The sequence below is a fragment of the Aquarana catesbeiana genome, linkage group LG04 (assembly GCF_042186555.1).
Source record: "Aquarana catesbeiana isolate 2022-GZ linkage group LG04, ASM4218655v1, whole genome shotgun sequence".
NCBI lineage: Eukaryota > Metazoa > Chordata > Amphibia > Anura > Ranidae > Aquarana > Aquarana catesbeiana.
Genome location: NC_133327.1, coordinates 39573993 through 39598855, shown reverse-complemented (window position 1 = coordinate 39598855; position 24863 = coordinate 39573993). Strand labels below are relative to the sequence as shown.

At 42.1% G+C, this 24863-nt stretch overlaps 1 protein-coding gene across 1 annotated transcript in view; it reads left to right on the top strand.

Moving 5' to 3' along the window:
* Positions 1 to 24572, top strand: part of LOC141139175 (cytochrome P450 2K4-like) — an 83239-nt gene extending 58667 nt beyond the window's left edge. The window contains exons 8-10 of the mRNA XM_073625077.1: positions 9419 to 9603; positions 19821 to 19962; positions 21205 to 24572. Coding sequence (XP_073481178.1) covers positions 9419 to 9603; positions 19821 to 19962; positions 21205 to 21383 — 506 coding nt within the window. The 3' untranslated portion in view covers positions 21384 to 24572. The remainder of the gene's footprint in view (positions 1 to 9418; positions 9604 to 19820; positions 19963 to 21204) is intronic.
* Positions 24573 to 24863: the final 291 nt, after the last annotated feature.

Here is a 24863-nt window from a genome sequence, read left to right as displayed (position 1 = left end):
GCCTCCCAAGCATGGTTTTTAAACTGGCCCAATATTCTTTTTGTCAGTTAAGCCTCCATCCTGCATGTGATCACAAAGTCAGAGCACACGTAGTGGTCACAGATTAGGGAACCACTCACATTGGTCCCCATCTATCAATGACAGTTGGAATTAAGAGCCAGAAGCTGCATAAAACAGTGCCTGCTTGCTCTCAAATAATGGTATTTTTTTAACCAATTCAGCCCTGAAAGGTTATCCCCCACTTAATGCCGAGGCCATTTTTTGAGATTTGGCACTGCGTTAATTTAACTGACAATTGCGCGGGTGTGCAACGCTTTACCCAAATAAGATGTATGTCCTTTTTTTCCCCACAAATAGAGCTTTTTTTCCCACAAATAGAGCTTTCTTTTGGGAGTATTTGATCACCTCTGCGTTTTTTATTTTTTGCGCTATATACTATAAAAGACAGACAATTCTGAAAAAAAACAACAATATTTTTTACTTTCTGCTATAAAACATTCCCAATAAAAACAATTTAAAAAAATCTAATTTCTTCATCAATTTAGGTCAATATGTATTCTGCTACCTAAAAACAAACAATAAATTCAAGATTAATCACTGCGCTAACATTAATAAAGCAGCTGGCATAAAATGTATGGTAACAATAAAAAGCACAGAGGATGAATGTATGCAGCGCTAAAAACATAAAATTATAAAGTAAGAGACCATAGTGTTAAAACAGAGTCCTTGTTCAGGGAAAGAGCTGGAACCACCCATGGTGTTGACAGAGACACAATAAGGTGAGCATGAAATTATCCTCTACCGAACATCAACACGCCAGGCCTCTTACCAAAGAAAATGGACCACTGAGTTACAGGTGGTCAAACAGCACCACAGAACCACTTCAATTGGATCATAGATGGCTGGATCTTGTAGTCTCACCAAATGGAAATTCATAGGTACATGTATGAAATACAAAACGGCAGCTCCTCATGATGTAGTATTTAAAACCAGGGTGAATTTATTTAATAAAAAACAGCCAGGGTACTCACATTTCGTTAGATAGATGCAGGCATGTCAGAAGCTACAATCTGTCATGGATATCAATTGTTTCCAATTGTAGTTCTGCCTTTCTCCTGAACGATCGGTGGGTCCCTGCAGACATTGCATCCGCCAGACCCACTGATTGGCTCCCGCTGTGTTCAATCACAGCAGGAGTGGGTCGCTGGCAGTGCGCGCATGCGCCCAAGAGCCGGAAGTGTCAGATCACGTACCTGGTACGTGATCTGGCGCAGAGCGTCCTCCCTGTCGCAGTAAATCTACAGTGGGCGGTCGCTAAGTGGTTATGGTCTCCTTGGTATGGAAGAGCCCTGGGGCCATCATAAAAAAATTTTTTTTACAGAATTATGAGTTTGAATTTCTTTTTTCTTACAGAATTCTGAGTTTAATTTATTTTTATTTTTTACAAGATTCTGAGTTTGTAAGTCAGAATTCTGAGATTGAAATACAGAATTGCGAGTTTAATTTATTTTTATTTTTTTACAGAATTCTGAGTTTCAAAGTCAGAATTCTGAGTTTCACAGTCAGAATTCTGAGTTTCAAAGTCAGAATTCTGAGATTAAAAGTCAGAATTCTGAGTTTCAAAGTCAGAATTCTGAGTTTCAAAGTCAGAATTCTCAGTTTCAAAGTCAGAATTCTGAGTTTCAAAGTCAGAATTCTGAGATTCAAAGTCAGAATTCTGAGATTAAAAGTCAGAATTCTAAGTTTCAAAATCAGAATTCTACAGATGTATTGTAGACAATGAACCTCATATCAAACATAAAAACAATGCATACATTGTGTATTGGACAATCGTTTAGTGGTTAGAGCAGCAGACTTGTATTGTTTGACTTGTGGGTTCTAATTCAGGTAAGAGCACATTTTTTATATATATATATATTTTCAATATATTGATATTATATTAAACATATTTTAAAATATGAGTTAGTGAGGGCTTAAATTGTATTTCTTCCATATATCTAAACTGATTTCAAAGTATATTAACAAAGACCTTAATAAATTCAGCACACAAAGTTGTTGTATATGCTGACTACTATAAATTAGAGAGTAGAGATTATTTTTGAAAAAATCTGTGCATATATTAGGGTGATCAGGGTGATTACATAGTTACATAGTTACATAGTTACATAGTTAGTAAGGTTGAATAAAGACACCAGTCCATCCAGTTCAACCTGAGTGAGTGTGTGTCTACAACCCTGACCCTTGTTCCTAACCCTGTACATTGCACACTCACATCAGTCCCAACCCTCAATCAAAGGTCCCCATTCATATACTAGGGCCAATTTTGGACAGAAGCCAATTAACCTACCAGCATGTCTTTGGAGTGTGATCTCTTCAGTTCCCCGAAGACAGTTGCCAATTTCAGGAGACTGTCCCTGGGTAAGAATGTCCCTGGAAGCTGCATGATAACCATCATGTCCCACAATTTAGCCCTGGTCTCTGCATTATAAGCGTTTACCCACACCTCGGGTGCAGCGCAGTGTATCTGCAGCTTTCCTGGGCTAGCTGCACTTTGCCATAGACTTCTTTTATATACTGCAGGTGTGGTGCACTTTCTGGAAGCATATCAAGACTCTTGCATTCAGAAAGTGCACCAAACCCGCAGGATATAATAGAAGTCTATGGCTAAGCGCAGCAAAGCTGCAGGAAAGGTGCAGGTACACTGCACTGCACCCGCAGTGTGGGTAAACTGCAGCACATCAGTGTAAAAGCAGCCCTATACTTTTATACCCAGTGTATTGCTTCACACTGACCTGAAGATCTCCTCTCTCCTGCTGCTGGCACCACTCTGGAGACTGCTAGCCGGGATAAGAGGTGGAGTGTGGTTGGTATCACTCCACATGGGACAGGAGCCAGCACTGCAGTGGAGGCATCGGCTTATGCAGCTCTTGTTCCCTACTACAGCTCCAACTTTACAAGTAGTCCCTCTGTATTGCACTCTGATGCTCTGGAATGATGGAATGGTGGATCAGCAAGCCCAAACCATGATCTACAGGTTGCTGACCCCCGAGCTAAACTATGTGTGTGAACTACAATGTACATGCACACACAAATATCTCTCCTCTGCTGATAGGAGATAAATAAATAGATATAAAAGCTACTGCACTAACAGGTACCCTTAAAAGACAATAAAAGTATGTGTTATTTGTTTAGCTCTGCATTAGTGGTAATTTCAATTGTATTATGGAAGGAGGATCTTCCTGTAAGGGCCTAGTCACTCTACATGTTTGAACCATAAGTTCAGAGAATTCTTCTGTCAGACAGTGATCTGTACACAGAGGCTGAAAGTCGTCAGTTTCCTCATATTCGGATGATTTTTGTGTGTACCCAGCTTTCGGCAAAGAGGCTGCAGGTGAGAGAGAAGAACCGCAATACAGCTGTCAGTTTGGCGCTAACAGATGGTGGAAAGCAGTTAGGTTCGGACGGTCGGACCCCAATCAGGATCTCTCGGCTGGCAGTGACATCAAAAACTTCTGGCTTGAGAAAGGGGAGGTCCAATTGCCCTCAAACACCTAACTAATGCCCCCTTACATTTCCAACGTCACCTCCAGCGAAGGGATCCTGATTGGAGCTGAATCTAACTGCTTTACACCCAGCACCATCTGTTACCACCTGGAAGTCATAGAGGTGTTTGCATTCCAAAGTGATAGCGGTTCTTCCTTCTCACCCGTAACTTCCTTTTCCAAAACTGGGTACACATAGGCTAAAAATCATCCGAAAACAGTCGGATCAGCAGGAACCTGACAACTTTCGGCCCATGTATACAGATGACTCTCCAAAAGAAGAATTCTGTGAACTTATTGTTCAAACATGTAGAGTGAATGGGTTCTTACAAGAAGACCCACCTTCCATATATCAATAGAAATGACCACTAATGCAGAGATAAACAAATATCACATAGAGTTTATTAAATACTTTTATTGAAATACAAAAAGCACACTGAAAAGTGAGGAAACGGACCTACCCCCAACCACTGACATCGCAGACTTACACCCTTTTCCCCCCAGGCTGATAGACCCCACTCCCACAGACTGACAACTTTCACCACCAACTACTTACACCCCAGACTGACAGACATCTTCCACATACAGACTGACACCCCCTCCCCTAACACTCTGCCAGACCCCCCCCTCCTGCCACTGACACCCCACACTGATAGAACCCCACTCCCAACTACTGACACAAACAATTAAAGCGGAGTTCCACCCGTTTTTTAGTTTATTAAAGTCAGCAGCTACAAAAAGCATAGCTGCTGACTTTTAATAAACCGACACTTACCTGCCCCACGGTCCATCGATGTGGCCACCTGGAGGCTAGCTCCTCTTCCCCCCTTTCCTGGGTGCCGTCATGGTAACTGTGGGCACCCGGCCGTGACAGCTTACGGCTTCACGGCCGGGCGCACACTGCACATGCACGAGTTGCGCTGCACTCTCCTATTAGCCAGATGATCTTCTGGGACCTGAGTTCTGTCCCAGAAGATTGCTGGCCAGGAGGGGCCGCCTAGGGCGAGAGGAGGGGTCGCGGCCAAAGATAGGAAGCAGGCAGTGGGACAGGAAGTCCCACGAAAAAAAGGGTACACCCCCCCAAAAAAAACTGATGTGCCAAATGTGGCATGTCAGGGGGCGAGGAGTGCTTAAAGCGGAAGTTCCTCTTTTTGGTGGAACTCCGCTTTAAGACATCTATGGAGGTGACAGAGATAAGCAAGGAGCCTACAGCTCCAGCCAGGCTGACTGGACCAAAGTGCAGGCAGAATTAAAAAATCATGCCACAGCAAAATGCATAATAATTTATTATCATACTTTTTGATGCAGGTATGCAAAAGTGCATACACTGGCAAGGTGCATGGGGATGACAGTAAGAATTATTGGCCCTTTTGCTTGACTGCAAAAGGGCTGTGTGTTTTTGTGCATTGCAGGAACGCATGTGATTTAGCGCATGTTCCTCCAACACACAAATATGTGAACCCATCGCAAGAGAGGGAATAGGGTAAGGAAGTCTGAGGAGGAGAGGGGAGGTCTAAGGCTGAGCTGTTCCACCTCCCCAAAGTACGCAAGGATCACATGTTCTTTACATGGTGTCTGCTCAGATTAAAGGCAGCTTCTCCTTCTTCCTCCTTCTGGTCATGTGATGTCACATTACAAGGGAAACAGGAGGAAGGGTTTCATCAGATTTGAGGACCCGTCAGAGTGTGTAACGCAAGTGACGTTTCGTCGCCGCCATCTTGCTACACCCCGCACTCTTCCATAGTAAGGATACACTGAGAAGGGGGAAAGCGGACATCTTTTTACACCCTCCGGAGTTTTGCATTTTACACTCATTTTTAACAGTAAAGTGAGTTTATATAGTGGAATACAGTACTTAGAACTCTGTCTGAATGTTTAGATGTTTAATTTTAAAAGCAGCAAACTTCTGTCAGATTAGCAAAACTGTGAGATCAGCAAGCTTGCCGCTGCATTTAAAATTCAACATCTAACCAGTCAGACGGAGTTCTAAGTACTGTATTTCGCTATATAGACTCACTGCAAAATGCAAAACTCCGGTGGGTGTAACAAGATGTCCGCTTTCCCCCTTCTCAGTGTACCCTCACTGTGGAGGAGTGCGGGGTGTAGCAAGATGGCGGCGACGAAACGTCACTTCCGTGACATATTCTGACGGTCCACCAAATCCGATGAAACAAGGGCAGTGTGCTCTGTGTCACTCGCTAGCGGCTCTGTGCTGAGACTGGACACCCGCTCTCTTCTCCCCACAACTGGTTGGAGGGAGGAGGAAGCAGAATCCTCCCTTCAGCAGCAATCGCACATTGCGCTTTCTAATGGGTGATGCAGTCATTCCTGTGAGTGAAGAGCGGGATGAGTGACCAAATTCTAGCCCCTCCATTCAACGCCCGGGACACATGTCCCTTCTGACCCCCACTTGTCCTGGACCAGCTTCCCCGTAGCACAGTGCTGGCCAATAGTGGATAGGTAGGCAGCCAGCCAATCAGTGAAGGGGAGATATTGGCGTGTGCATGTACATTGTAGTACACATGCACAGATTACCTTATGGAGCAGAGCCCAGGGCTAAGTTGTGAGGCATGATGGTTATCATGCAGCTTCCAGGGACAGTTTCCTAAAATTGAGAACTGCCCCCATGTCACCCTGATCACCCTAATATGTACACAGATTTGTAAAAAAATCCTTACTTTTTATTTATAGTAGTCAGCATATACAACAATTTTATCAATATGTCTATGTTAATATACCTTGAAATCAATTTACAATTTAAGCCCTCACTAACTCATATTTTAAAATATGTTTAATATAAAATATATATATTGAAAATATATATATATATAACTAAAAAACATGGCCTGAACTAGATTAGACCCCACAACCTCAATAATACAAGCCTATTACTCTAACCACTATGCCATCACTTAATGGGTTTTCATATCTACTTTTTATGTTTATATGAGGTTAATTTACTGTGAAACAACTGTACTAGTCCAGACAAGTAATTATGATCAATCCGTTATGACCATAATGACACACATTGTCCTGTTGCCTTCTAGCCATTCACAATTCCCTCATGTAGGGGCAACAGTGTAATGTTTCCTACAAGTTGGGGTGCAGAGCTGTGCTGACCATTGTGTTCTGTTATCTATGGAAGCTGTACCCCCCCCCCCACACACACACACACACACACACACACAAAATACACACATTTTCAGCATGGCTCTTTATGTTGGAGCAGATGACAGAAGGAGGATAAGACAGCAAACCAAGGAATTATTAATACAGTAGAGGAACCAGAGAACCCAGCACTGCCTGCTTCCCAATACTGTGTGCTGTAACTAAGATAGATTTACATATCCATATATAGAGCAGAAGACATGTATGTCTGCGGAATGATGGTCTGTGGGTACTACATTATTGCTCATTGGTCCAAAAATCCTCCTAATAGATAATACTCGATTTATAAACACAGAATTCTGACTTTTAATCTCAGAATTCTGACTTTGAATCTCAGAATTCTGACGTTAAATCTCAGAATTCTGACTTTGAAACTCAGAATTTTGACTTTTAATCTCAGAATTCTGACTTTGAATGTCAGAATTCTGACTTTGAATGTCAGAATTCTGACTTTAAAACTCATAATTCTGACTTTCAAACTCAGAATTTAGTAAAAAAAAAAAAAAAAAAAAGATTTTATTTTTTAAACTCAGAATACTCAAAAAAAAAAAAAATGTTATGAAATTTTTTTATGATGGCCCCCAGGGCTCTTCCATACTTTGGCACTAGGCATTGTTCTGGGGAAAAAACAGGTTGCATGCAGGATGGATTCTCTTGCTTTGCACTGCACAGTTTGCAAACAAGATGTTTTATTGTCCTCCCCCATATGTATCTTACTGATTTTTGGTGCACCTTGTGGGTCGCAGTTACAGTAATAAATGGTGATATTGCTATACTTATTTTTTTTCTTTTAAATGTATGCAGTTGTGTTATTTGCTAAAGATACAGTGGGGACGGAAAGTATTCAGACCCCCTTAAATTTTTCACTCTTTGTTATATTGCAGCCATTTGCTAAAATCATTTAAGTTCATTTTTTTTCCTCATTAATGTACACACAGCACCCCATATTGACAGAAAAACACAGAATTGTTGAAATTTTTGCAGATTTGTTAAAAAAGAAAAACTGAAATATCATATGGTCCTAAGTATTCAGACCCTTTGCTTAGTATTTAGTGGAAGCACCCTTTTGATCTAATACAGCCATGAGTCTTTTTGGGAAAGATGCAACAAGTTTTTCACACCTGGATTTGGGGATCCTCTGCCATTCCTCCTTGCAGATCTTCTCCAGTTCTGTCAGATTGGATGGTAAACGTTGGTGGACAGTCATTTTTAGGTCTCTCCAGAGATGCTCAATTGGGTTTAAGTCAGGGCTCTGGCTGGGCATTCAAGAACAGTCACAGAGTTGGTGTGAAGCCACTCCTTCATTATTTTAGTCTGAGGTCCTGAGCACTCTGGAGAAGGTTTTCGTCCAGGATATCCCTATACTTGGCTGCATTCATCTTTCCCTCGATTGCAATCAGTCTTCCTGTCCCTGCAGCTGAAAAACACCCCACAGCATGATGCTGCCACCACCATGCTTCATTGTTGGGACTGTATTGGACAGGTGATGAGCAGTGCCTGGTTTTCTCCACACTTACTGCTTAGAATTAAGGCCAAAAAGTTCTATCTTGGTCTCATCAGACCAGAGAATCTTATTTCTCACCATCTTGGAGTCCTTCAGGTGTTTTTTAGCAAACTTCATGCGGGCTTTCATGTGTCTTGCACTGAGGAGAGGCTTCCGTCGGGCCACTCTGCCATAAAGCACCGACTGGTGGAGTGCTGCAGTAATGGTTGACTTTCTACAACTTTCTCCCATCTCCCGACTGCATCTCTGGAGCTCAGCCACAGTGATCTTTGGGTTCTTCTTTACCTCTCTCACCAAGGCTCTTCTCCCCCTATAGCTCAGTTTGGCCATACGGCCAGCTCTAGGAAGGGTTTTGGTCGTCCCAAAAGTCTTCCATTTAAGGATTATGGAGGCCACTGTGCTCTTAAGAACCTTAAGTGCAGCAGAAAATTTTTTGTAATCTTGGCCAGATCTGTGCCTTGGCAGAATTCTGTCTCTGAGCTATTCAGGCAGTTCCTTTGACCTCATGATTCTCATTTGCTCTGACATGCACTGTGAGCTGTAAGGTCTTATATAGACAGGTGTGTGGCTTTCCTAATCAAGTCCAATCAGTATAATCAAACACAGTTGGACTCAAATGAAGGTGTAGAACCATCTCAAGGATGATCAGAAGAAACGGACAGCACCTGAGTTAAATATATGAGTGTCACAGCAAAGGGTCTGAATACTTAGGACCATGTGATATTTCAGTTTTTCTTTTTTAATAAATCTGCAAAAATGTCAACAAATCTGGAGAGACCTAAAAATGACTGTCCACCAACATTTACCATCCAACCTGACAGAACTGGAGAGGATCTGCAAGGAGGAATGGCAGAGGATCCCCAAATCCAGGTGTGAAAAACTTGTTGCACCTTTCCCAAAAAGACTCATGGCTGTATTAGATCAAAAGGGTGCTTCTACTAAATACTGAGCAAAGGGTCTGAATACTTAGGACCATATGATATTTCAGTTTTTCTTTTTTAATAAATCTGCAAAAATGTCAACAATTCTGTGTTTTTCTGTCAATATGGGGTGCTGTGTGTACATTAATGAGGAAAAAAATGAACTTAAATGATTTTAGCAAATGGCTGCAATATAACAAAGAGTGAAAAATTTAAGGGGGTCTCAATACTTTCCGTCCCCACTGTACATCATGCTGACATGTGTTTGTTTTTTGTTTGAACAGAAAAAGTTCAAAATGAAATTGACATAGTGTTTGGATCGGCTGAACCCCAAACTGAGCACAGGAAGCAGATGCCGTATACCGATGCCGTTATTCATGAAATCCAGAGGTTTGCTGATATTGCACCTCTGAGTGTCCCACATGCAACTGCTAAAGATGTCACATTTAGAGGGTACAACATTCCAAAGGTGAGTGTAAGATGCAGTGTGTACCGAAAAGGCATGGGACCTTGTGTCCAGAAACAGGGATTGGAGGCCCTTTTTAGTACCCCACTATAGATACAGACATTGAACAGCAGCATGCCAGGTTGTGGCTTTGTAAGCAGGTCAGATCCAAAGGCAGTTGGCATAGCTTGGATACAGGGGAGGCAGGCAGAGAACTGTGTAGGATTAATATCAAATAAAAGGTCAAGGACACAACAAGTCTAAACTGTTAGCCAAATTGTGATCAAACAAGGATATTCAGCATCATCTAGTCCTCCTTACTGTCCCTGGCTTGTCCTTTTCATTTATTGCAGGGGTGTCCAAACTTTTTTGAAAGAGGGCCAGATTTGATGTGGAAGTGAACATGCGTGAAGACCGACCTTTTTGCGTGACATTCTTTGAACCATTAAAATTCGGTCTAAGTGTGTTCGTCCGAACACTAATACACTGCCCAACAAGAATTCTCTTGCCTTTGTGGCTGTGTGTGGTGAAGCAATGAGCTCGGGCGTGTTATTTATGTGTATATATATATATCCCTGACCACCGCTCAGGACTGAGGATGAGCTTGGGCATGTTACTTGGATATACTGTATTTATCGGCGTATAACAGGCACCTTCACTTTAAAAGGGAAGTTTCAGGAAAAAATTAAAATTTTAAATAAAGAACTGTGAAGCAAAATAAGGGTCAGTGCCCATCAATGCAGCCTAATAAGTGCCCATCTGCAGCCTCACCAGTGCCATGAATGCAGCCTCACCAGTGCCATGAATGCAGCCTGATCCATGCCCATCTGCAGCCCCAGAGGGGACAGGGAGGGGGCTGGATGAGCACCGACATATTACATACAGGAGAATCTCCTGTTCACTCGGCAGCCTCTTTAATACAAAGTCTCGCCTCCTATGATAGACAGAACAGTCGCCCAATGCCAGCCCAGGAGATGGGACTTCCTGTCCCCTTCAAAGCACCGATGAATACAGGTATATATCTTTTGTGGCCCCTGCAGCGCTTGGGGATTCGTTGGGGGCCACAAAAGATATATATATTCAAATTACCAGTGGGGCTGTTTGAAACCGGAATGTGGGCCTCAATTAGCCCACAGGCTTTGGACATGCCTGATTTATTGGATTTCGGCTATTTTAATCATGGAGGCTCAGTATTATATGTGGGTGTCATTTAGGGTAGCCTGAATGCAAATCCAGTCTGCCTAGAAATGCCCACTCCTCCAGACTGGTATCCTCCACTAGATTTCTGGCAGGATCAATAGGATGCTCTTCCATAGATGCACTACAGTATATGGATGTTGTCCCAATAGGATAGAATATGTGTTACTGGCAGGATCACCAGATGAATATAACAAGAAAAAGGAAACAAATACGTCCATCACATCTAAGGACTAGTGTTCTGTGCCCATTGTTGCTATATGCATTGACATACCTCCCTAGAGCAAGTCTGTCCAGACAGCATGATCACTAGACATGTGCAGTTTGTTTAGTTCCGAATTCGTTTAACAAATTTCGACAAATTCGTTAATTCAGAAATATCCGAATTAATAAAAACCAGTGTAAGAAATTTTTCCAAATATTCGAAATTCGAAAATCCGAAAACCCAAAAATTTGAAAATCTGAAATAACTAAATAATAACTTAACTATTACTAACTAATAAATTATAGGTATTGAAATTTCCTTTAAAATTTGGCTGTTAGTGAATAGGGATGAGCTTCGAGTTCGAGTCGAACTCATGTTCGACTCGAACATTGGCTGTTCGCAAGTTCACCGAACAGCGAACAATTTGGGGTGTTCGCGGCAAATTCGAATGCCGCGGAACACCCTTTAAAAGTCTATGGGAGAAATCAAAAGTGCTAATTTTAAAGGCTAATATGCAAGTTATTGTCATAAAAAGTGTTTGGGGACCTGGGTCCTGCCCCAGGGGACATGGATCAATGCAAAAAAAAGTTTTAAAAACGGCCGTTTTTTCAGGAGCAGTGATTTTAATAATACTTAAATTCAAATTCAATCAATAAAAGTGTAATATCCCTTTAAATTTCGTACCTGGGGGGTGTCTATAGTGTGCCTGTAAAGGGGCGCATGTTTCCTGTGTTTAGAACAGTCTGACAGCAAAATGACATTTTGAAGGAAAAAACTCATTTAAAACTACCCGCGGCTATTGCATTGCCGACAATACACATAGAAGTTCATTGATAAAAACGGCATGGGAATTCCCCAAAGGGGAACCCCGAACCAAAATTAAAAAAAAAAAATGACGTGGGGGTCCCCCTAAATTCCATACCAGGCCCTTCAGGTCTGGTATGGATATTAAGGGGAACCCCGGCCAAAATTTAAAAAAAAAAAATGACGTGGGTTCCCCCTAAATTCCATACCAGACCCTTCAGGTCTGGTATGGATTTTAAGGGGAACCCCGCGCCAAAAAAAAAAAAAAAACGGCGTGGGGTCCCCCCAAAAATCCATACCAGACCCTTATCCGAGCACGCAACCTGGCAGGCCGCAGGAAAAGAGGGGGGGACGAGAGTGCGGCCCCCCCTCCCTCCTGAACCGTACCAGGCCACATGCCCTCAACATTGGGAGGGTGCTTTGGGGTAGCCCCCCAAAACACCTTGTCCCCATGTTGATGAGGACAAGGGCCTCATCCCCACAACCCTGGCCGGTGGTTGTGGGGGTCTGCGGGCGGGGGGCTTATCGGAATCTGGAAGCCCCCTTTAACAAGGTGACCCCCAGATCCCGGCCCCCCCCCTGTGTGAAATGGTAAGGGGGTACATAAGTACCCCTACCATTTCACGAAAAAAGTGTCAAAAATGTTAAAAATGACAAGAGACAGTTTTTGACAATTCCTTTATTTAAATGCTTCTTCTTTCTTCTATCTTGCTTCATCTTCTGGTTCTTCTGGCTCTTCTGGTTCTTCTGGTTCTTCCTCCGGCGTTCTCGTCCAGCATCTCCTCCGCGGCGTCTTCTGTCTTCTTCTCCTCGGGCCGCTCCGCACCCATGGCATGGGGGGGAGGCTCCCGCTCTTCTCTTCTTCTCTTCTTCTTTTCTTCTTTTCTTCTTTTCTTCTCTTCTTCTTCATTTTCTTCTCCGGGCCGCTCCGCAATCCATGCTGACATGGAGGGAGGCTCCCGCTGTGTGACGGCGCTCCTCGTCTGACAGTTCTTAAATAACGGGGGGGGCGGGGCCACCCGGTGACCCCGCCCCCCTCTGACGCACGGTGACTTGACGGGACTTCCCTGTGACGTCACGGGGAATGCCACAGGGAAGTCCCGTCAAGTCACCGTGCGTCAGAGGGGGGCGGGGTCACCGGGTGGCCCCGCCCCCCCGTTATTTAAGAACTGTCAGACGAGGAGCGCCGTCACACAGCGGGAGCCTCCCTCCATGTCAGCATGGATTGCGGAGCGGCCCGGAGAAGAAAATGAAGAAGAAGAGAAGAAAAGAAGAAAAGAAGAAAAGAAGAAGAGAAGAAGAGAAGAGCGGGAGCCTCCCCCCCATGCCATGGGTGCGGAGCGGCCCGAGGAGAAGAAGACAGAAGACGCCGCGGAGGAGATGCTGGACGAGAACGCCGGAGGAAGAACCAGAAGAACCAGAAGAGCCAGAAGAACCAGAAGATGAAGCAAGATAGAAGAAAGAAGAAGCATTTAAATAAAGGAATTGTCAAAAACTGTCTCTTGTCATTTTTAACATTTTTGACACTTTTTTCGTGAAATGGTAGGGGTACTTATGTACCCCCTTACCATTTCACACAGGGGGGGGGCCGGGATCTGGGGGTCACCTTGTTAAAGGGGGCTTCCAGATTCCGATAAGCCCCCCGCCCGCAGACCCCCACAACCACCGGCCAGGGTTGTGGGGATGAGGCCCTTGTCCTCATCAACATGGGGACAAGGTGTTTTGGGGGGCTACCCCAAAGCACCCTCCCAATGTTGAGGGCATGTGGCCTGGTACGGTTCAGGAGGGAGGGGGGGCCGCACTCTTGTCCCCCCCTCTTTTCCTGCGGCCTGCCAGGTTGCGTGCTCGGATAAGGGTCTGGTATGGATTTTTGGGGGGACCCCACGCCGTTTTTTTTTTTTTTTTTGGCGCGGGGTTCCCCTTAAAATCCATACCAGACCTGAAGGGTCTGGTATGGAATTTAGGGGGAACCCCACGTCATTTTTTTTTTTTAAATTTTGGCCGGGGTTCCCCTTAATATCCATACCAGACCTGAAGTGCCTGGTATGGAATTTAGGGGGACCTCCACGTCATTTTTTTTTTTTTATTTTGGTTCGGGGTTCCCCTTTGGGGAATTCCCATGCCGTTTTTATCAATGAACTTCTATGTGTATTGTCGGCAATGCAATAGCCGCGGGTAGTTTTAAATGAGTTTTTTCCTTCAAAATGTCATTTTGCTGTCAGACTGTTCTAAACACAGGAAACAATGCGCCCCTTTACAGGCACACTATAGACACCCCCCAGGTACGAAATTTAAAGGGATATTACACTTTTATTGTTTGACTTTAAGCATTATTAAAATCACTGCTCCTGAAAAAACGAACGTTTTTAAAACTTTTTTTTGCATTGATCCATGTCCCCTGGGGCAGGACCCAGGTCCCCAAACACTTTTTATGACAATAACTTGCATATAAGCCTTGAAAATTAGCACTTTTAATTATTCATGTTCGTGTCCCATAGACTTTAACGGTGTTCGCATGTTCGAACGAACTTTTTTCCTGTTCGCATGTTCTGGTGCGAACCGAACAGGGGGGTGTTCGGCTCATCCCTATTAGTGAACATAACAAATCCGAAATTATCCAAAGTTACAAATTATCCGAAATAACCGTATCTAAACAAATGGAACGTAACAAATTAACAATAATAATAATAATAAAAACTTTTTATTATATTTTTTATTATTAATTTGTTCCGTTCCATTTGTTTAGATGGGGCATTTGTTAGTTCGGATAATTCCTAACTTTGGATACATTCGTTACGTTCACTAACAGCTAAATTTGAAAGGAATTTTCAACACCTATAATTTAATAGTTAATTATTGTTAGTTAATTATTCTTTCAAATTTATGAATTTAAGAATTGCGATCATAACGAATGACCTGAAAAAGGTCATTCGTTACTTGCTAACTTGGCACCATCCAAAAACAGCTTAAAGTGATATTAAAGGTTCAGCTGTTCTTTTTTAATAACAAAAATGTTATACTTACCTGCTCTGTGCAGTGGTTTTGTACAGAGCAGCTCCAAACCTCCTCTACTCGGGTCCCCCCGCCGGCACTCCTAGCTCCTCTCCCTTGACCAGTGCCCCCAATAGCAAGCCGCTTGTCCCTGCTCTATGCGTCCATAAGATACATAGAACCACGGCTCAGCCCTGCCCCCACTCTCTCCTCATTGGTTCACTTGCTTTTATTGACAGCAGTGGGATCCAATGGCTTCTGCTGCTGTCCTTGGACAGCTGAGGCTCTCGTGCACAACATTGAGAGGGGGCTCAGGTGAGTATTGGGAAGCTGTGAGGGGAGCAGCACACAGAAGGTGTTTTACCTTCATGCATAAAATGCATGAAGGTAAAAAACCTTCAGCCTTTAGAACCACTTTAACTATTCCATACACAGAAGTTGAACTCATTGCAATTTTACTTCAGCTAATTGCAGTACAGGATATGTTTACCAGTCTTTTGAAGTTTAAGAAGACAATGACTTTCCTGAGCCCTTTCTCTGTGAATACCTTACAATGACTAGGATCTCCTGAGGAAGCTATTAGCGAAACCCGTAGTGATCCATTGGTGCTGGCATTGTGATCCCGTCTGCTGGCCTTCAGATAGAAGACTACTGTTATGACAGCATACTTAATATATCAAAGGCCACCTGCACAGGTTTCCTTGTCCAGCCATATCGGTCATATATGGGAGAATGTACATACTATGGCACACCCATGCATTTATTTTTGTAACATGTTTTTATGATTATATTTAAATAAATGTTGACATTTTATTTTTACCTTTTGCGTAACTCTCTTTCCCTACTGGGATTATAGTGGCAGCCTTAAAAGTCAGTTTTTCAATTCCTTCCTTGTTTTTGTTCACATATTTGGATGTGGTGACATGCATTGTGGATTTTGTCTCCGTTTCTTCTTTAAAGGGTAACTCCACTTTCGTGGGGGAAAAAAATAGCAAATAAAGAAAAAATAATATAGCACATATAATTGTGACACTAATCATATTGTTTTTGAATGTTATTAAAAATTACTTTTCCTTTTTAATCTGCAGCCGCTGTAATTTTCTGAGAATGCATTGCAATATGGCTACCCAGAGTTGTTCTGTACACAGAGTGTGTACTGACCACTCCCCACAAACATCATTTCCTGCTTGTGTGATTGGCTCACCAATTTTCCTAGAAGTCTGCCTAAGATACAAGTCAGATTTCAGGCATCCCCTGAAACAAAAATGTCATTTTGGAGAGATATTTTCAATAGGAACACATCTAAAGGGATGCAGACCCAACAGATTTCCTCATTAGTGCCCTGCAGCTGCACACCTGACAGTTAATTATGAAACCACTCCCATTAGATCCACTCAGTACAGAGGCACAGACAAACACACTTGGATTTCTTCAGAATAACAAAATGTAGGAATTTGCAACAAAGGTTGTTATAATCCTTGCACTGTACATAGAATGTTTTTTTTTCTCAACAAAAGTGGAGTTACGCTTTAATGCAGTACAGAGTATGTTTTTCCAGTCTTTTGAAGTTTAAGAAGACAATGTAGAAACAAAAAAACACAGCGCTACCGCAGAACCCCCCCCCCCCCCCCCCCGAAAAGCAGCAGTTCAACTGTGGGATATACACACCAATCCGAAAAAAAAAAAAACAAGGAAAAAAACGAAAAAACTGCGCTATACCATAACAATATGTGAGTACATAAAAATCAATTGATGTATATCAAAGTGAATAAAAAACAAAAAATACTAAAAATACTGTGAGAAAATATCACAATATATAAATACATGAAATCATGAGTGCACAAAATGAATAGTGTATAGCAAAGTCCATAGGGTGGAAAATCCAAAAATTCTTATATGGAAATGAGAAAAGTCCCCTGATGCTTCTCAGTGAAAGCCAGTGTGAAAAGGTTGGAAATAAACACCACTGCAAGTGATCCTCCACCATATAAAATTCACGCTTACCAGAAAGCAAGCAATTCAAGCTTGTATGCGGACCCAAGTCCAGGTATCCAGCTACTATTGAAGCTTCCCTGTGTACAGCGTGACTGTGGACGTGCAAATGGATGGTACACCAACCCGAGCTCAAGGACATGGACTCAAGGACATGAGGACAAAGGAAAGGTGGCCATAGCGTAAATCCAATAAAAACGATTTATTACAAAAACTAAAACAAAGTTTTGAAATCCTTTGAAAAAGGATATGAAAGAGCAGTCCGCCGGACGGTCCCCAGACGATGTCCCCAGACGATGTCAGTTATAGACGAAACGTATGTCGGGAGGTTGACGCTCTGACGTCATCGCAACCTTGCTGAGAACGGGCACTCGCTATGCCGGCCGGCGGACTGCTCTTTCATATCCTATTTCTGTAAGTGTTTTACTTTTTGTAATAAATTGTTTTTATCGGATTTACGCTATGGCCACCTTTCCTTTGTCCTCATGTCCTAGAGTCCATGTCCTTGAGCTCGGGTTGGTGTACCATCCATTTGCATGTCCACAGTCACGCTGTACACAGGGAAGCTTCAATAGTAGCTGGATACCTGGACTTGGGTCCCCATACAAGCTTGAATTGCTTTCTTTCTGGTAAGCGTGAATTTTATATGGTGGAGGATAACTTACAGTGGTGTTTATTTCCAGCCTTTTCAAACTGGCTTTCACTGAGAAGCATCAGGGGACTTTTCTCATTTCCATATAAGAATTTTTGGATTTTCCACCCTATGGACTTTGCTATACACTATTCATTTTGTGCACTCATGATTTCATGTATTTATATATTATGATATTTTCTCACAGTATTTTTTGTTTTTTATTCACTTTGATATACATCAATTGATTTTTATGTACTCACATATTCCTATGGTACAGCGCATTTTTTTCCTTTTTTCTTCTTTGTTTTTTTTTTTTTTTTTTTTAAGAAGACAATGACTTTCCTTAGAATACATAACAATGACTAAGGAAACATGGAAGAAGAGGGGAGGGCCTAGCTAGGACTAAACTAACTAAACAGGAAGGGGTGGACAGAGGGAGGAACCAACATTTCAATAATAAACAAGTTGCAATGGCCCAAAACCTCCACTAGATGTCAGCATACTACAAATAATAACGTCAAGCAGTTCTATACAAGACATAAAAAATACACGAAAGTGGAGCAGAACAACTAGTATGCCACAGGTAAAAAATATTTGTACTGGTATGAATTTGGAGGAGAACCCCACGCTAAAATAAAAAAACTAGGATGGGATCTCCCCAAAATCCATACCACACCCACATCCAGGCATTCAGCCTGCCCCCCCCAAACCATACCAGGCCACATGCCCCCAACATGGGGGGTGGGTGCTTTGGGGCACATGACGTCAGAAGGAGGGGGTGCCACCGGATGACATAGCCAGGTGGCCCTGCCACTTGCCTATATAAGAAATGTCAAAGCGCAGAGCTGGCATAGGGCAGGAGGCCTCCCAGGAGGTGGAAGGTCCTTAATTGTTTCTTTTTTTCAGGTCAGTGGGTGGCGTGATTGACAATAGATTTACATTGAGGGACACTATTTTTTTTATTTTTTAATGAAAGATTTGTCAAAAACTGTCTCGTATGGTTATTACTTTTGTACACTTTTTTGGTGAATGGGTAGGGATACCCATTCACATGGGGGGGGTCGGGATCTGGAGGCCCTCTTGCTGAAGGGGACATCCAGATTCCGATAATTCGGACAACTACAGGCTAGGGTTGTTGGGAAGAGGCCCTTGTCCCCAGCAACATGGGGACAAGGTGTCCCCCCTCCCCTTTCCTGACCTGCCAGGCTGCATGCCCGGATAAGGGTCTGGTATGGATTTTGGGGGGACACCACCCCCCACCCCATTTTTTTTTTGTTTTTGGTTTTTTTTGGTGTGTAACCGCAAATCATTTTATATGGGATTGGACTTTTTTTGCTGTAGCATGTTTTATGCATGCTACAGATGCACCACTTTACAGGCACATTAGGGAGTATTATATTTAAAGGAACTTTTCATTTTTATTGTTGCGCTTTAAGCATAAATAAAATCACTGCTCCTGAAAAAACTTTTTTTTTTATACACGTCCCCCAGGGCAGTACCCAGACTCCCATACACCTTTTATTGGCTAATTACTTGCATATACAGTAAGCTTTGAAAATTGTCACTTTTGATTTTTCATATTCAGCTCCCACAGACCTCAATGGGGGTTCACTGATCGGGTTAGAACGGGAGGGGGGGGGTTGGCCCATCCATACTCATTCACATAGGAGAGGGGTAATATCTGGACCCCCTTTAATATTAAATATTAAGTCAACGATTCTGCTAAGATCTCTGCCTGCAAACCCCTAGGGCAGTTCGCCTCATTACTAGTCCTTAGAGATAATAGTCAGCAAAGGTAGAGAATACAGGAAGTTATCAACTAACAATTTAACAAACCACTCTAAATGATATTTTTAACAGACCAAAAAGGACCATACCTTTTAACCATAAAACCTCTAAACACACCTGTCACCCACTTCTCTCTGATGGATAGAATTTTAGAACTTTAATAAGGAGTTTATTGCTATTTCTGTTTGCTGAGGAGACTCATACTCTCCACTTGTCTTGATGGCCATTGTTACCTAGACAAAGATGCATGGAAAATCCAGAATTTTTCAGCTGCCACCTTAGAAAGTGTAGATAGGAATTATCCCAATGAGGCCACTTCCAGTGACAGAGAGCCCCAATGGGTTATTTTCCCTCTACTGTCTTATGTTTTTTTGTTGTTTTTCTTTTTGTGTCCTGTTGGGAAGTTTTTCATTCACTTCCTGCTGTGAAGATACAGCAGGAATGGAAAGGAAATCTTCCCAAAAGAACAAAGTCAGGACAAAGTACTTGAGAGGTATTTAACCATTCCCTGCCATACCCAAAATATGAAAAACACATAAAATGGTTTTCCATAAGAAATACTGTATTTTGCATCATACTTATACTAAAGCATAAACACTTATAAATTATATTATTGTGTTTTTTCCACAGGGGACCACTATCATCCCATTGCTGCACTCTGTCCTTAGAGATAAAGCTTATTTTGAAAAACCATATGAGTTTTATCCTGAACATTTCCTCGATTCAAAGGGAAATTTAAGGAGGAACGAGGCATTTATACCTTTCTCACTAGGTAATATTCTTGGGAGCAGGTGATTGATGATGTCGTGTCATGTCAGTAATCAATAAGATACATTCGCAGAGATCAGAGAAGGCTCGTAGTATTTCAAGACATTCCCATTGTGGTGAAAAGTATCCCTGTAAAGTAGATAGTAATAGTCGCATGCAACTGGACTTGTTCTGTAATGATGAAGAAGTTTTCTAGCTTATTCAGGCCACATCTTTAGTACTAATGAGAGTTAAACCAGGTACACACTACAGTTTTTTTTTTTTATTGCAACCCCGCGGGTTGCACAAAAAAAAACCCGTCAGCTCCGGTCGGAGACACTGTACTAACCATGCGAGATTTAGTCCAGCGATCTCCCCTGCTGAGCTGTTATGTTCTGACAGGGGGACGGCCCCCCACCAGAACACTCCGATCAGCACTTTCTGCCATTGGCTGAGAGTGCTGATCAGGAGTCGGTCGGCTGCTGGAGTTCCAGCATGCATGTCCGCCTGAAGCCGGCCAAATGACATACACATGGGCAGAATGTCTAAGTTTTTTTTTTTTTTTAACTGGCAAATATCTCCCGACATTCTGCCCGTGTGTACGGGGCTTTAGGAACATACTCCAAAATTTATATCCACACAGGCAGCACAAACACCTTAATGCAATTGTAGAGACAAAGAGAATAGCTGGTTTTTCAGACGCCTGGAAGAGGCCATCTAGGTCAAACTGGAACAGCCATCTCTAAACAGGTGTGGGGCCTTCATCGCCATCTGTCTTCCACATATAATGTAATTTAACATCACTATCCTGATCTGACAACCTTTACATCGGATCTGAACCTTCAATTCGCGCCTTTGCCCAAGTAAATCAAATGATTAAGACCTTTTCAGACTTCCTAACATCATAGGATGGGATTATGTAATTAGAACAGGGTGGTTCCACAACCTGCACACCTTCCATTCAGTTTTTGGATAATCAGCATCACATTCCATGGTAACTAGATATTAGGAACTTTGGTTCAGACATTCTTAGGCTTTTAACCTTTTTACATTCACCATTGAAACTTTTGTTAAAGGAGCTTAGTGAGCTCCCATCACAGATCTCATCTGCATTACTTTAATCAGGAATTGCTTAGTTTTGAGAACTTGGGGCCAGCATGACTCACATTGTTCCACACAGCTGTATCACACTGGCAGCTTGCACATTGACAGCATTCAGAAGTGTTAGCATTAAGTTAAGTTTTAATGTTTTCCTGTCCTTCACCAGGTAAAAGAAGCTGTGCTGGAGAAAACCTGGCGAAGATGGAGTTGTTCCTGTTTTTTACCACACTGCTGCAAAACTTCACCTTCCAGGCCCCTCCTGGTGCTAAGTTTGACCTGACCCCTGCACTGGGGTTCACCAATGCCCCCTTACCACATAAGATCTGTGCTATACCTCGCTGCTAGGACAAAGCCAAGCCAATCTACAGTCATGGTTGACCCACATGGAAAAACAACAAAAAAAGGAATTAGTGAAAAACTTGAAATGAAAATCCGCTTTTGTTTTGTTAAAACAAATTAATTACATCCATTACAGGGATGTTTAGAAAAAAGTCATTTCAGATTCTTTTCTGAGAGTAGTGATGTTTTGTAATGTTTTGTGGACTTGTCAAATTTTATTGAACTGTTACTGCATCTACAGCAGCTTCCTGTATTGGAAATCTGATTTAAAATACCCCTCACTTTTATACATGAAGCTGTCTGTGGTTTGTAGGTCCTTATTATTTGATCTGTGTTTCTCAAGTGCCAGTCAGTGAAGTTGGGATGTCACCTTTTGCTGTGGCTAAAACCCAACACCTGCAAGAGACTTAGCAGGGATACACATAAAAGTAAAAAGTCTTGGGTCACACCTGTGTACAGTGGTGGCCCATGCATTATGGACGCACGGGCACCGCTCCCCCTAATACCGCTGCCCTCCCTATCCATGTGCCTCTTTCAGGACACCAGGTGCATGAATTACAATTGCGAGGATAGGCGGGGGGGTTGTGTATTTTGTAGCACCTGATTAGAGCCAGAGGCTCTAATAGGTTTCAAAATAGGGTGGGCTCAGGGCGCAGAGCATTGCGTCCAGAGCCCACCCAGGTGTGTAGAAACAGCGACTGAATATTTGCTGTTGCAACACTGATCCTCCTCCCGGGCCAATCCGGAAGCGGGTATGAATCCCTTTTCCCAATTGGCCAAAACTTTAGGCAATCCTTTTGGATGCCTAGCACCAGGAGGAGCAGAGAGGAGGCGCACCGTGGAAGCTCTCGAGGAAAGAACACCGGAGCAGCTTTCACTGAGCCCGCTTTGCTTAAAGACAGGGGCAACTGTGCTGGAAGATGGCCGCATTAGATCCGCACTCCATAAAGACCCAACTGCTGCTCTCACCGCCCGCATCTAGGGTAAGGACTGAGTGGGGGGTGTTTTCTCAGGGTGTTAGTGTCTCGCCGCAGGGGGGGAAGGGGCAGTTTTGCTAGTGTCGCTCCACCCGTGGAGCGGGGGGGGTTGTTTGCCACTCCCCACAAAAAAAACCACTAGTCGCCACTACCTATGTAGGTGTGATAGAGCGTGAGCCTTTCTGCACGAATTTGCACTTCGCTCTTAGGACAGCCTCTAAATTTTAATGCACAAAAGTGCATGAACCTCTTTAAAAATGGCACCACACCAAAACACATAGGTTAAAATGCATAGCACCGTGGCACACCTGCAAAAGGGCTGCATATTATTGTGCATGTTCCCGCAACGCACAAGTGAACCTAAGATGGCTTGAACATTTTGTGGATTAACATTCAAGCTGCATTTTAAATATTTCACCTTTTCCTGGGATCTCATAAAAGATTTCTTTGAAAAATACATTATTTATGAATGGATGAGAGGTCTGTACACTGGAAAAAGGACACAACTTTCACCACACAAAGTTCATATTACAAACAACAATTCCATAGTAAAAGCCACATTTAGGATATAACATTAAAAAATTCTCCTAACAGTCCAGAAATATTGTATTCAGAGTCAGGATGATCAATGCCTGTGTATTTTTTAGAAATCTAAAACTAATAAGTAAAAATAGCAAAGGACAAAAACAGAAATGATAATGGATTTTTAAAAATGTTGTATATATGTTGTATATATTCGGAATGTATAATGCGCTAATATTAACCTCCTAATAAAACACGGTGTAATCTCCTAATGGTTAATCAGTGAATCATGTGCAAAATAATCAAATGGAGCCTATTATAAATAACATAACATCCTTCACCATAACAAAATCCTTTAACTAAATATCAATGTGATAATAAATTATTGAACACAATAAAAAAGAAAGAAAGAAAGAAAGAAAGATGAGATATATTAATGTGATGAACCACAGTGCACAGATATCTCAATAGGACAGCATACCGCTGTGAAGAAATATAATGTCTTTGGTGATTGAGGAATATAGACAGGTTTCAATGAGTAATCCCCAGTGATAGATGGCTTGCTCATATATTCAGCTGCTCATTGGCATGGGCTGGCTTCTGGCTTTCAAAGAATTTCCGCAGTATGAAACAACAAAAAAAGAGACCATTGCGCAGGTAGTGTAATATATATTCTCTATAAACTAAGGGTAAATTTCACTCACACTTTTCAGCAGAATAAATCGCATATGGTAAGGTCAGTTGCATACAGCTAACAGCTGGGATCTCCTCGTCACTGGCTCCTCCCAACCAGTTTCATCACTAGACACGTGACTTTTTCATCTGAACCCCATGGTGGTTAAGTGCCGATTGCCTATTCAGATGAATTCCGTCAGTACACATTCCCCAGCGGGTAATATAGAAGAAATAAGACTCCAAATAGTGTGATATTGTCAAATTAAACAAAGCATTTATTAAAAAAATAGCCCTATGTATGTATATACTCACAAACAGGCAAGGTAAAATCGCATTCATATGCTGGAGATGCCAGAGATACCCCGTCACCGCGGACACAAGGTATAGGTCATTCCTCCTCTGATCTGATAGTTCAAAACACTCGGATCGTCCATTCCGGTGGTGCGTGAACATCACTTACAGTTGCCGTACAGCCACGTCCCAGTGCGGCTGTACGGCAACCGGAAGTGACGTTCTCCCACCACTAGAAGTGACGATCCGTGTGTTTTGACGATATCACACTATTTGGAGTCTTATTTCTCCTATATTACTCACTAAATAAACCCATAGATTTTACTCTATCGAGTGTGATTTATGGACTTTAATATACTATGAACATTATCACTTTTTGTTGTGTTACTCAAATGTCTTTGCTGGTAATTCTTTGCTACTGCTTACCTGTTCTCATTTATATTTGGTAGCTTGTTTGTATCATCCCAGTATAACCACTGAAATGGGAGGATGTCCATATACGGTTAATTGGTCAAGTGGTTAATTTGTCAGGATATAGATTTTTTTTTTTTTGTACTTTTTGTACTAGGTTACAGCATGTAGCAGTAATATGTACATATTGTCTTTATTACTTGTTATTACTTGGAAACTTTTTTTGCATGACGCATGTACAATTATACAAATTCTTTGTATATATTATTGGCTTGTAAAACTTAGTTTCTTATTAATAAAGAGAAATTTTGCCAAGAAATATTTCTAATCTGATATCAGTTGTGAAATGTAACTTTCAGTGACATGTTATGGTCCAGCATAGTGTATAATTTCTACACAATAGATTATTTCTTTAACCACTTAAATTCTGGTTTTACCCCCCTTCTTGACCAGGCCATTTTTTGCCATTTTCACACAAATAGAGCTTTCTTTTGGTAGTATTTGATCACCACTGTTTTTTTGTTTTTTTGATTTTTTTTTTATAAATGAAATAACACTGACAATTTGAGGGAAAAAAAAACATTATTTTTTATTTTCTATTCTAAAATTA